The sequence below is a fragment of the Passer montanus genome, unplaced genomic scaffold, assembly GCF_014805655.1.
Source record: "Passer montanus isolate IOZ18808 unplaced genomic scaffold, ASM1480565v1 scaffold20, whole genome shotgun sequence".
Taxonomy (NCBI): domain Eukaryota; kingdom Metazoa; phylum Chordata; class Aves; order Passeriformes; family Passeridae; genus Passer; species Passer montanus.
This window is the reverse complement of record NW_024366592.1, coordinates 8,189,179-8,203,640: the sequence shown is the minus strand read 5'-3', so window position 1 is coordinate 8,203,640 and position 14,462 is coordinate 8,189,179. Positions and strand designations below refer to the sequence as shown.

At 37.9% G+C, this 14,462-nt stretch overlaps 1 protein-coding gene across 3 annotated transcripts in view; it reads right to left on the bottom strand.

The window, feature by feature from the left end:
• GNPTAB (N-acetylglucosamine-1-phosphate transferase subunits alpha and beta) overlaps positions 1 to 14,462 on the bottom strand; it is a 39,351-nt gene that overhangs the window by 18,331 nt on the left and 6,558 nt on the right. For all 3 annotated transcript variants that reach the window (XR_005627356.1, XM_039708148.1, XM_039708147.1), the window contains exons 3-8: positions 10,829 to 10,948; positions 9,052 to 9,093; positions 8,101 to 8,306; positions 7,350 to 7,414; positions 6,981 to 7,115; positions 887 to 1,048 (exon numbers count right to left, since the gene is read on the bottom strand). Coding sequence is in view for 2 of the 3 variants with exons in the window: in XM_039708148.1 (XP_039564082.1) it covers positions 887 to 1,048; positions 6,981 to 7,115; positions 7,350 to 7,414; positions 8,101 to 8,306; positions 9,052 to 9,093; positions 10,829 to 10,948 (730 nt within the window). In the remaining variant the exon portion in view is untranslated. The remainder of the gene's footprint in view (positions 1 to 886; positions 1,049 to 6,980; positions 7,116 to 7,349; positions 7,415 to 8,100; positions 8,307 to 9,051; positions 9,094 to 10,828; positions 10,949 to 14,462) is intronic.

The following is a 14,462-nucleotide window of genomic DNA, read 5'->3' as shown; positions in this document are numbered from 1 at the left end:
AATATGTGCAGTAACACAGCTTTCATATTCACAAAAGAGTAACAAGTGAAAACATTTTAGCAGCACCAGCAGCCATTGGCTAGGTACCCAATCACAAAATTAACCTTCATTTCAATGGGGAAATATAAAGTTTGAGCTTAGGGTTGGTATTAACGAGGAAGAACTCCCCAAAGGCCCAGGTCACATGACACGAAGACAGACTTCAAGCTTTTCAGGAGTGGGCACACTAACCATGCCACTTCATATTTACTGTTAAAAATTAAATTCCACCAGGAGGAAAAACTTGAGGATTACAGAATATCTTATCTTGAAACAGACACCTTATTATTTAATTTCCTGTTCTTAAACCAAACATCCTTCATTGTATCAAAAGTACTTAAAGTAAACATCCTTTCCTTACAGACATCTGTATTTCAGGACTTCAACATTTTTGAAAGAGAAGCCATTAGCATTTGCTCAGCACAAATTATGCTGCAAAGCAAAAAATGTTTAAGAAATATATTGGGAACGAGACAATCATGTTTGTTTAAAAAACCCTCTATGTCCCCACACAAGAAGCCTGTTTATCTGCCAGTCAGGATCAATTAAGTCTTTGAGGACTTTACAACACACAGTTTTATAAGAATACGTGCAGAGGGCAACATATTTCACTTAGCAGAGAACATGAAAATTTAAATTAAGTATTGCACTGTTTGATCCTTCTTTCCCATTGATTTGAGAACTGGACAGTGTTCCTGTGATGTCTTCTTACAAGCTAATAAATATTTGATTCTTAATACTTCCAAGCTTCTGGAAAAAATCCCATGTTCCTTGTCACTGACTATTAGTCTCTACTTGCAGTTTTGAAATGTTGTAGCATTTACCTGCTGTAAGAGAATTTACCCACCTGACTGACAGAGCTGAGGTCCCACAGCAAATAAGCAGGATTAAGCGTCAATTCTTTCCCATCTATAGTCATGTTCTTCTTTGCTTGCTTGCTCAGTTCTTGGAAACCCTTGGGGTTATTCAGTTGCAAGAGAGCCACACTGGCTTCTGAATAGAGCTGCAACTATATAAGCAGAGAAAATAACTCCAGCAGCACTCTTCCATCTTTTTTGTTGTGTTATTTTTACTAGAGTTACTTAGAAGAATGACTGTTAAGCACTGTTTTTAAAGACCTACAATTTCATAAAAACACAAAAAGAAGTAGCAAAATGGGAACTAAAAACATTTAAAGATACAAAACTATGCTTAGTTTTCACTTTGCAAAGTAAATGTCTCTTTACAAAATGATCCAACAGCCATAAACTTTTCATGTTTTAAACATTTCAGGAGTAAATGATGAGTAAGACCCCATCCATTCTCTGTCACTCCAATAACAAAATTAATGCTTTATCAACACTTTATTATGTGACAGAAAGAATTGTCCTTTTTTTCCCCCCATCTTAAACAACTAATGATCTTCCCAGAAAATTAGGGCACTGTCAGAAGCGTGACACATTCAGAGTGGTTTACAGTCAGTTCAACCTACAGCTCCGAAATCTGAGATACAAAGGGCTCCAGAGCTAATCCATGTGGGTCTCCAAGTCCTTAGTGCTGGTTGCCAGTTTGCTGCTAAGGTCATTTCTTAGTTGTGGACTGTTTGATCTGTTGGCTGTTTTTATCTCCTGCCACCAGTAAGTCTGTATATCAGATCTCATAATGCACAGGATCAGGGGCTTGCACTACACACCCTAACAGCGAGTTTAGTTTACAGATCACAGGGACTCAAAGCAACTCCCTAGGAATATGGCATAACCCAATAAATGCTGTGTTTACCATAGGAAGTAAGATGAGCAGACCCAATCAAGCTAAAAGCAGGACTGCACTTTGATTTTCCAAGTGCATGCATTCAACAGTGTCATTAAGAATAAACACAGTTAATCATTAATATTTATTTGATGCTATGCTTAGTTTTTTTCCTTAAGGCAATATAAGACAACCACATCTACCAAATTTTCAGTGTAAATGCAATTCATAAGCTATCAAATTTGAATAATCATGTTCAAAAAAAGCAAAACCATCACAATTCCCATCGTAACAACTCTAAGTGGTTTTAATTTTTTATTAAATTTGATCCTTTCTGCTCATTTAAAATAACACTTGTCCCAGAGTCAGCAGCCCTTCCCTCAGCAAGACCAGCTGTTCCACTTGTGACATTTTCAAGCTGTTGATGCTTTGACTCATATGCTATTTGAGATCTTTCAATCTGACTTATGAGGCCTGTCATTAGAAAAATCTGATAAATCTCAGACCTTCCAGGGAATCATCTGAACTTATGGGTGGAAAGGATGGCTTCAGTAGCTGAATGGCTGAGGTATAGTTACGGACTGCAGGCAGCAACCTCCAAAAATATCAGCTTTGAAATGCTGCAGATTGCAAAGCTGCCAGCACTGGGCATGTGCTTTATTTAGCAATACAACAGTGTCACACGGTCCCTTAGAATCCCTCTTGTAAATCATACATACAACAAACCAAAAATATTACCGTGTTAGAGCTTTGAAAGCATGTGAGAACATTTAGTTTCTCTTTAACTTGCTCCCAAACTCAGCAAAGTAAGTACCTGTACTACAAACTCCTACTTAGATTTATTATACTTACCCCCCACTAACATAGCATATATGCCATCATTTTTAATATGCAATATTCTAAGCACATACAGGAAGCAGTGGAAAAACATGTTCCATTTCTCAGCATCAGAGTTTAGCTAAACCCTGCACTCAATAGAACATTTTCATTAGATCAAAGTGGTTTTTTTTCCAGTAATACCTTCTGAAGAAACCAGTCTTTTCCTAAGCAGGCTATCAATAAAGTTAGACTACAGTGAAGTTATCTGGTGAAATAACTAATTAGATTCTAATAAACTTCAAGTTCTGCTCCAAGCATTTTGTTACTGCTATGTGCAAAATGAAATTGTCTCCTGGCAGACTTTTCAACATCTCACAGGTATCAACCTCCTCTCTGTAGGGATGGATGCAATCACCCATTCCCTTAAAATATTACCATCCAGAGAACATCTTCATCCTGCCATAACAGGTCAGCAGATCCAAAGGTCAAAACAGAACAGAAGAACAAGAACACAAGAACAAAGGTCAAAACAGAACAGAAGAACAAGGTAGATGCAGAGAGTCAGTGTGACCAGGTGAGCCTCTGCTAATGCAAGTGGGCTGAGAACACACCTTGCAGGCACACACCCAGACCACCACTGGGACACATTTTTACCACACACTTGAAAACAAGACAGGAAAACTGTGTTATCTCCACCAGGGAGCTTGAAATGCATTTTTCCAGCATGGAGCCAGCATGTTTCACTCCTAGCTTACTAGACTAGGAGCCAGATGAGCTCAGACACCCCATGCAGAAGTAAACACCTTCACTTCCACTTTCTCAAGGTAAGAGGCCTCAAAAGCATTTTTTTTTCTGAGGTGGGACTTAGATTCCTAACTAGTCCTTAAATTATTATACCTTATCTTCTTAATATCAGAGCTGACTGTTAAGGAAATAAGAAGCTCCCCTTTTCCCACTCCAGTGTGGATATTGGGAAAACTCATATGCCTACACAGCAAGGGAAAGGAAGCATATGCTGAAAAGTTACAAAAAGCTTTACAAATATAAAACACTATTGTCTTTACAAATGTCTCATGTAGTCTTTTTAAGATGACATACTAGGAGGGTCATTTCTGAGTCAAAATTAATGCAATGCCTTAGGGTTTTTTCTACAAAGCTTACTTGCTACATCTGTGTGATCATAACACCATCTCCTGGAACCACCTGTTTGCTCCAGAAACATTGATGAGCAGCAGTAAGGATCCCAAACCCCAGATCCTCCAGTGAGGACAGAAAACACCCAACATCACTGTGCCTGCAGTTTTCCACGTGGATTTACTTCCATTAATAAGACAAGGTCATTAAGACATCCCTAAGTTTCTAACATAACTTGTCTATATTATGTACGTGTGTGTGCATGTGGATTAAAGCAGATTACATTTTGCAAAGAGGGAGATCTACAAGCTCTTAGTTGTCCTTGAAGCTATCAGGATATTACATCTTGAAGGAAAAAATCAACTTGCTCCAAAAATTTTGTACACAACTCTGTACAATTTCAGTGAAAAACTGTTAACATGACAGCCTCAAAAACCCAAAAGCAAACAAATCAAGTTTTTAAACAAATGTAGTTTTTAAGTTACAAGCATCTCTTTATGCTGAATAATAGTCTCCTTTAGAAATGTAGTTAAGGTTGGAAGCAGGGGGGAAGTGAAAATGAAATATTCAGTTGTTCTTCACATGTAGGTCCAAGGTAAGGTCTTAAACAAACAGCTTAGCAGCCATCAGCTGCACAACCAGAGTAACACCTCCATCTAGTGGCTTTCTAACACTCCGTTAAGAACACATGGACAATAAAAAAAGCTGTCAAATATCACTTTCAATTTCATCTGTCATAACACACGACCTACAACAACAAATGTGACCAGCAGACACACTGCCCCTCAACTTTCATCCTGAAAGAAACTTCTCTATTATTACATTACAATGCAGGTCATAAGTACAAAAAAAAATAAAAAAATCAGTAGACTCTTAATAGATAGAACTCACCTTGAAAATAGATCCATTATATCATGAATTTTCACATTTTAATCAGCTCTAGTTGAGCTCAGCTGCTTTGCTCAGATATTTAGATTTTTAGAAGAACTATCTGGTCTAGATGAACAAGTTTTGGTCTTCCTTGGCTTTCAAAGTTATTTCAATCAAACTAAAGCAATTCAACCAAAACAGCATTATCAACATACAATACAAATGCACCAATAACTACACTCCTTCCTCTCTCACCTTTCTTCCCTTCTAACAGCAGCACTGCTCAAAGCTTTTGTTATTATTTCTTTACATGTGGTGTTGAAGTAAGACACAGCCACTTAAAGCACACATAAACCCATTAAGCATCAGGAGGCATCTATGAAACAAAAGTCTAGTTCAAGCTCAGGAGCAATTTTCTTCTTCTCCACAAAGCATCTCACATCACTTCAGAGATTCCAGGAATGATAAGAAGAGAGGAATTGCTACAAACGTCAGTAGAGATTATAAATAATCAACCTATTTTTCTACTTAACTGTAGCATTAACCTAGCACCTCCCTTTGGTAAAAAGAAGAAAACCACACTTGCCTGTGTTTACCATTACTGCCTAGCTACCATATCCACTGAAATAAGAACTGACTCTGAGCTCAGAACCTACCAAAGGCTTCTACAGAAACAACCACATCCACACTTGATGTAAAACCCTTTATGCATGAAAATAAAACAATTCTTACCTTCACATTCATAAAGTTTCTTCATAACATATATGAACTGCTGCTATCATAAATAGAGGACTGGTTGGGAAAGAATTCACTGCTCTGACCACACAGGGTGTAATAATCCTGATCTAATTGCTCTAAAGCATCCACCCAGAAAAGAAACACAGCAAAGATAACTGGAAAGAAATAATATTGTGGATACCTGAGAAAAAATTGTGTTTATACAGATAAACACAATTTACATCTGTATATATAAACTGTGTTTATATCTGCCTAACCAAATTGCAGAAGAGGAGCTCTCAGGAACAATCACAGTGGCAACAATTACACACAGATAACACATCAAGGAAAGGGGAACCATCACAAATAGATGACACATGACCAATGACAAATTAAAAAACACAGCTAAGGGTAAGGAAAAATCATATAAAAGGAAAATAGGCACAGGATGTCACTTTCATAAAGATACACATGGAGATGGGAAACATATCAAAGACACCCCAGAGATGCAGCCTTTATGTTCATCTGAACAGCAATGAACCATATGAATATCCTCTGTTATTTAACTGCTGTGACACTAGAGATGCAAAGTCAAAAGAAAATATCTATTTAAGCTTCAATAAGTGCTTAAAACCTCTCTCTATTAATCTGTTTTAGGGCATGTAGCAAGAGAGGTACAAATGTGTTTACTTTGCAACATTTTGCCATTAGCAAGGCTCCAAGTCAGCTAACACAAGTTGAGACAAGAAAGAATTTCAGATTGCATTATGCTGGAGTGTGACCAGCCTAGGAAAGGAATTACACAAGATAATTTCTGCAACAGAGTACATGAGTTGTTAGTCCAGCCTACCAAAAGAAAAAAACAAAAGAAAAGGGGAAAGGACCTCATGTTCATTTGAGCACCAAGAATAAACCACAAAGTGAATTAGCCCATATTGCAGGTATATATCAGACTGATGAAAACAAATTACTGCCATCCCATCACCCGGGTAACTCCTCCTCTTCCACAAACTCCTTGGCCTCAATCCTTTTCACCACACGAATCATACCTGTCTCCAGTACAAAAACCAGTGATTTTAACAAATTTCTTAAAGTTCCACCTATCCATTAAGCCTTACTGTAACTTTAACAGGTGCCCAAAGAGCAGGGGAGAACAGAAAGCACTAAATGGCAGTCACACAAGTTGTTTTTTGCTGCCTTGCAGCTGGGTCAGCTGAAGTGCAACTTGTTTAAGACCCTACAGAGCACATGGCAAGAGAAATGCAGCATTCAGTGCTGTTACTGTTAAGAAAGCTAAGAGGAAAGAAAAAAGCTAAGAAGCTACAGAAACAAAATCCTGTCACATTAAACAAGCTAGTGATCTAGAATTCTACAGCAAGAAAACAGCCTCCAGCAAATGGCTGAGAGAAAACTGATAAGGCTGCCTTTTAATCAGCTGCAGGCTAGCAAATGTAATGCCCAGGAACATGCAGTCACAGAATGGACAACTGGTTTTTTGCAGGCAACTCTTTGAGTCACAATTTGCTACTCTTCACTGCTCAGGGAAGGAACACACAAAATTACCCCAGATTACTCTCAGAAATATCCCAAGTCTCCATGGTGGGTGAGATTCCATACCTGAGCCATTCCAAAATACCAGTACAACTAAGGCACTCTTTCCTCCAGAGCCTTACCAGTTTTACTTTAGAGGCCAGGCTCTCTGGCAGTTTTGTTCGTAGCTGGTTTGTTTCTTTGAATGTAGCTGGAAATCCACTAAGAAAGGCCAGGTCTTGCATTAGTACCAAACCTGGAACTTCTTTGTCTGTAGTCTAAAAACAAGAAAACAGGTTATAAAGACCATTTTAAAGGTAGAATAATTCACATAACAATAAGGGTTGCTCTGAAAGCTTTCAGTTTTTACTACATGTCAGTTATGAAAAGATAAATGAATAGCATTCATGAAAATGAACGCTATGAAAAGAGAATAGCACAGAAACTTTCTAAAAATGTACAGAATGTTTAACACATACAAAAGCTAATCAACAGATTGTCAAAGTACATACCAAGTAACCCCTCCATACTATCTGTTTGCTGTTGTCTTTTAACATTCCAGAATGGGCAGCTTCAACTAGAATACATAAAATTGCAAATCAAAAACTTCGTCCAGTATAAAGTCACTTCTTTTCTGTATTATAGTAACTAAGAAATACTTTTGCAAATTAAATGTATTTGAGTATTCATAATGTGAAAAGTCTTTACAAATAGTAAATAATTCTTGGTGGTAAAATAAAGAACAGTGGTTGTACTAGTGGTCAGGCACTACATATTAAACAAAATATGAAACTCGTACCTGCTCTAAGATGTTAAACACATTAATAATCTTGTTTTACAGTTGCCAATTCTTTGAACAAGGGCAGAACTCACTGCACATTATTGAAACTAGACTTCACAGCAATTAAAGGATTTCTAAAACTAATCTTCCTTAGCCTAAACCCCAGCCTCTTGAGATTATCAGTGCAACACAGATATTCAGATATCAAACCTGTTTTGCAATAGCTTTTTAAAGCACAGAACTCTAATCATCTGTAATCAGTTGTCTGGGAGGTAAGCAAACAGTATCATTAATGTCATCACCAAACAGTTTGAGGGCAAAAGAGACACTGAATGACTTGCTAAAGTCAAACAGAAAATCAGCATTGAAGTCAGTACTGGATCAAAAAAAAAAACAAACAAAAAAAACCCCAAAACTAATTCACAGCAGCTTAAAAAACTTGCTCTGGAAAACTGGGTGGAATCTGACAAAGAGCTTCTTACCGTCCTTAGGGCTATCAAAAACAATTACAGTCACATTGGTGGAAGGATTTTTTGGTTTTGCTACAAAGAACATATTGTTAGCAGCTTGTAAAGCAGGGTGAATGGATGGCAGGTCTTTCAGTGTGATGTTGGCAGGCAGAGCAGGATCCAGGACGAGCATGGGCACTTTGATGCAATGTGTCAGCAAACACTCCAGCTGCTTCTCACTACAGCAAAATACCAAAGGCAAATTTAACACCACTAGAAAATTGAAAATAAAAATCAATCTTGGATGCAATGGGAAAAGTTTTTGTAAAATCTGATTAACTGTAACATTTGCTGTGGTAAGGGGAAATTATTGACAAGCACACTTATTTCCCTCCAGAAGGCAAATATCTGACTGGTAGTGTTTAGTTCATTCCCATAACTGAAGTTTTTTCTGAAGTTTCCAAGATTTCCAAGTATGCCTATGGAAGAGTCCTTATAGAAAAATCTCTAAATAACAAAAGGACCAAGCTAAATGACTGGGACAGACCACTGGCAGCAGAGCCACAAGAGGACCCTCTACAGAGCCACTGGACCCCCTATACAGACAATTACTTGCAGTGCCACATACACAAATGGCAGGTGAAAGCACCATTGAATTTTTAATGCATACATACCTGGAGTTTTATAATTCAAAAGCATGAAAAATTTTCATACTCAGAACAAGATCTAACCCTAAACAGTGACAGGGATGTGTTCCAAACTCCAGAAACTGTTATCAGAAGCTCATTCTTATATGTCACAATAACAATAACATTACTTGTATTCAAAGCAAATATATTATCATGTCAGCTCTTGAAGTGACATAGGAAAGCTTGCATAGGTTATAGAAAACCACACCACCCTCCCAGCCAGCATCTGCTTTCAGCTAACAATGAGTAGAATATAACTTGTTCCGATTTACACCCAAAAATCCCAAAAACTCACCTCTTCTTTGTTGGTTCTGTTGCATTCTTTCCAAGGATTTCCCTAATACAAAGTTAAAAAAAGGATATTAAATAACACTGAATTGACAGTGTTTCTGTCAATGAGTCTAATTGCAGATTGTCAATTGAGTCAGGGACATGTTGTTAAAGCACCAGTTGCCCAGATAAAAAGCTGCAAAGGCCTTGCCATTGGCCTTACCAAGGTGAGTACAGACTCACACGTGCCCTTCACCACTCACATGCAGTGTGGACCTCGAAAATTCAGGCTGTACTGAGAATTGTGGCAGCAGGACTCTTTCTGCCAACAGGAATTTATGGGGTTGTTATTAGGTTATTAGCTTACTTATTACTATTATTAGGTTACTTAACAAAAGTGAAAAACACTGGTAAGAAACCAGAATGAAGTGACCTGAAACTAGGTTGACTTGATTGTTTTGCCTAACATAAATATTCTGATAAGGTCTATGCAACAGCTCTTTTTATAGCAGTGCTCATTGATTTCAAAGGACATGGAAAAAATGGTCTACATGGGAGGGAACCAGGTGTCCCTGTAGACAGCAAACATGGTATAGACACCAATCTCATTGGTAAGCTTAATCTCAACTTTCCAAATCAGTGTTACAGAAAAAATGTGTTTTTTCCTTCCTGAAACAGCAATCATAGCATGAGTGATGACAAAGCTAAACCAACTAATATTAGCTGTGTGAGCTGCTAGGAAAATATTAGCACAAATTTGAAAGCTTTCTGGAGCAGAGACTGTGAGAGACTGTGTATGTTTAAGGTCAATGAATTTAAAGTTCTAATATTTCCAGTGTTCAGGTAACAAAACAAAAAAAAAAATCAACCAAGAATTTCCCTTGAGATCATACTGTCAGTTGAACCTAAACTGCAAGACATAGCATGCCAAAATTCAGATCAATCCACTAACTTGTGGACTTCTCATTATTATATAATTCTCATTATTATATAATGATAATTATTATTATTATAAAAAATACAGACTTGTCCTTCCATTTAGCATATTTACTGGCCAAAACCGATTATGTGAGCAGAGTTGCTTATCAAAAACTAAATTTGTGGTTACAAGACATAATCCAAGGTATCTGCAGCAGCCTGTGTTTGAAGGCGTAGATCAGTAACTTCGCAGAACTCTACAGCACAATCTACAACAACAAATGCAGCAATACATGCCTTTGCTTCCACAGATAAAGACCAGCTTATATCTTTATAACATGCATAAATTATTTTCCCATTTCTCAGTTTCAGTATTTCTGAGACTAGGAATCTAACTCATTTAAAAACAAGAACTTAAGAAACATGTTTCAGATTTTATGAAGCCTATTATAAAGAAAAATACCAGGTGGCTGGGGAAAGAAAAAAGGGATGAAGAGAGGTTATATATTTGAGGAATAGTTTTATTTTTATTTACAAACTTATAGAAATCAATACAAATGGATATATATAACACACAGTTTTTCACATGGCATTTTACAAATTCATTACAGGACAGCCTTAATTATTATGCTTATCTTAAACAATTTTCTAATTAGACAGCACTTGACAGCTAAAAGTAGAACTGAAACAAGGTTTTGGGAATAATCAAATGAACAAGTGAGAAAATGAGCTTTTCATTTTCATGTTGAGGAATAATCAAATGAACAAGTGAGAAAATGAGCTTTCATTTTCATGTTAACATGGGAAAAATAACAACAAAGAAAACTAGTACAGCATTAGATTGCTGCTGTCAGTTAAAGGGAAAAAATATCCAAGATTATTACCTCATTATTTTCTGTTCTTCCTCCATCTGTTCCCTGACCTGTTGCAATTCTTTGATCAGTTCCACATCTGTGCCGTTCACCCAGGTGTACACCACATCAATTGGCATGGGCAAACAAAGCCTACATAATTCAAAGGAAAGCTATATGAGCTGTTTAGTATTACATTACAAGTGTTTGTGGCATCCTACAATAGCAGTTTCTGCCTAACAAGGGAAATACTTGGTGTTTGGGCTGCAAACAAGACAAAGCAAAAAGACTCTCTTTAGCTATATATATCATGTCTTAATTATACACAAGCCTTTGACAAAACAGCATGGACAGCAACCAAAAGGACACAAGGTGGTTTTAACTGTTCAGTAACTAAAGGAAATCCTAGCTTTATGCTCTAAATTTCACTGACTCAGACTCATGGCCCCCCTCCTTTCAAACCCACCAAATATTTTTCAAGTCAATACCAAGACCTGAGCACATTCTTAATTCGCCAACTACTTCAGACAGGACAGCATGAAGCATAACTTAAATCACACTTACTGCTATTTAATTGCACAGAGCCAGTAAGGATCTCAGCAGGAGCAGGTCTCTATCCTAGGAATGTCTCTTAGATTATATTAACAGGGCATTTCATAAAACAACAATCTAATTTGGGTACATTAATTCAGACTCTAGACATGATAGACAAATTAATTCTTGACACAATTGAACATCCTGGAGCTCCTTCTGGAGAGCTACATACTTCCTAGCATACATAAGGCAAAAGGAAGGAGTTTGGGTACCTTTTTCCTACTTTTTTTATGATAATCTCCTCTCCAAGGCCCACAGCTTTGTGTCACCCAGGCTACCACCACGGGTGAATCTGAGTCCCGTATAGCAGGAGGACAGTCCAGTTCTTATCTTCAAAAGTTCCAGTGTCATGCTATTTAATACCTTCCTAAACTCTAGATGGCCTAGCAAACACTGGAAAACGTCATCCTGTGACCACATGGATGTCAGCATTAGAGAGTTTGGAAGATGTTCTCTCTCCACCCCCTGCATCCTTCCAAAAGCACTCAAAGAGAGACAGAGCTTACAGGCAGGTGTTCTGTCCACCTGCCCTTGCACAGCATGCCATGCAGAGAGCTTGCACCCAGCTTTGTTTTCTACTGGCTCAGACTCAACAACTGAAGCACAAAATTTATTAAAAGGTCAGCCAGTAGCTTGTCACAGCACAGTGGGCAGGAACATTTCGTACTCAATTTACCGATGTTCCTAACCAAGCTGCAACACTCAGAGGAATAATGCTGGGGCATTCTGAGACAATTTGAACATCTCAGCATCACCACCTAGCACCTTCCCTAGCATCACCACCCAGACAGTCTCTCACATCTGCAGGATGCTACCCTTCTATCCAAAAAAATCAATTTACTGAATCCAATACCCTTCTATTCAATTATTCACTTTTTTCTCTAAGAGATAACTTCCGGTTCATTTACAAGGTATGTTTTGAACTAAAACATCCTCCAGAAGAATAGAAATTTAATGGCAGGAGCTCTTCCAGCTTTTTGGCATTTATTGTGATCAGTTAAATTACTGGTTTGACAGTCCCTGGAATGCTACAGCTCAGAAAGGAGTGTTTTAGGTGGAAGCACCTGACTCAAGTCAGCAGATTTAAAAAGTTCCCAACCTTCAGCCTTCTGGGCAAAGTGCAGAGCTCATTCAGGCAGGCTTCACTGAAGAACAGAGTATGTCCAAAAGAAATCCAGCTCTATGGTATGAGGCACTTTTGACTTCTGTGAAGCCTCTCCCCACTTTAGCATATCCTAAAAGTGTGTCTCTATGCCATAGCACATATACCTATGTAATTTCCTACATTATGTTACATACAGCCAAAATCTAGTAAATTTCACAGAGGAAAAGCATTTTTGGTCAGATGCAAGCATGTCGATTCAATCAACCCTGGCATGGTGAGATCATGCTTCATTACAAGTGGCAAGAGAAACAGACCAGTAATAAAAAAAGGGGAATTGTTTGCAGATCCACTAGGATAATTGTTTAAAATTTATCCAAATACTCAGTAAATTTCCTTAATGCACCTTTACAGCACACACTGTTTCAGAAAGTACTATTTATCAAACATAATAATAAAAACCAGATATCCCAAGTCAATTTGTTGTTTCCAACTAACACTGTACAAACTTAAGCTAACACTGTTAAGTCTGTACCTTTCTGGACTTGGTCAAAGCTTTCTGGATGGTTTCATGGCTTCCTAAAGTACACTGGGAGCTTATAATTTCAGAAGTATGTGTAGCAATTACATATCCTCTGAACAGAGAGAGACATGGTTTTTCCAGGAAAATCTTGGGAAGCTGTGTGGAAGCTGTGGGAAACTTAAAGGAAAGAATTCAAATAATTATTATCTCTTTTTCTGTAATGATTGTTTATATATATAGTTCTTCAGAGTGTGCTATTCATAGCTCACCAACTGTGTGAGAGAAGATTCCTAAAGGCCAGTCAAGCCTTAAGTCCACCATTGATTCTATAAGAACTGTAGGTTTCTAATAATAGTCTTTTCATGCCTTCTGATGATAAGAGTCTCTGTATCCCCTTTGGCTGTCCCTGATACCCCTTCAGTGATAATTTGTGACCCCAAGTGTGTTACATCAATCATCTCTTCATAGAGTCACATAATAAGTATGTATTGGAATTTTGCTGTAAAATGGTTTAAAATTAAAAGGAACAGATACTACACTTCAGTAGTACTGTTCTCAAACACTATTTTAACATTCAGAGTCTTTTGCAGATTGTTGAAGTTCAGAGAAGCTCAAAAGCTCTCTCTCAAATTCTGTAGCTGTGTTTCCTTCATATGGATTCATACATTTGGGCTTCATCAAAAACAGCAGTCTGGCAAACAGGTTAAGCCCAAGGTGACCTGAGTTAATTTACTATTTACAGCCACCCTTTTAATCAGCTGTTTCCCCTCTGTGACATGACTAACTTACGGTTCACTAACAGATGTGACTCAAAGGTACAATTTGATTCCAAGTGGGAATTATCTTAACACCTTTCTACAGAAAATCATTGCTTTGGAAAACTCCTTGGAGACTCCCAAACAATTCATTGAGGTTTTTACATTTTTCTCTTTACAAAGTGTATCCATTTTCACTTGCAAGTCTAAAAACACCCATAGGTTCCTGCTTGAAGACAAAACCAGACCCACCAGACAGGACAGGGTACAGTTCCTGGCAGGAACTTCTCATACCCATGATGTGTTTACATAAGAGAACCATCATCACAGCTGAGATTGTGGGTTGAAGACAAACTTTTGCCTCAACATCCACTGTTGCTGAAGGAGTACAGCAGATTTTGGATGTCTCCCAAGCCACCATATGGTGATCTACAACCTTGCTGAGCCTCTTTGTGGAAGTAGAAGTCTAAGATGCTCATAGTAAACCTCCCAGCCCTCCTGCCTGTTGCAGCTCTGCAATGATGCACTTACAGTAACTCAGCTGTTCCACTGCTATTCCTGCTCCCTGATTTGTACATCTTTTCCTCTCTTCAGCCTCATTCAGCTCAGTTAATGACTAGTTGACCACTGACAGCTCTCATTTGCTGCACCATACTGAAATCAGGCTGCACATTTTAAAAGTTGGCAATTATT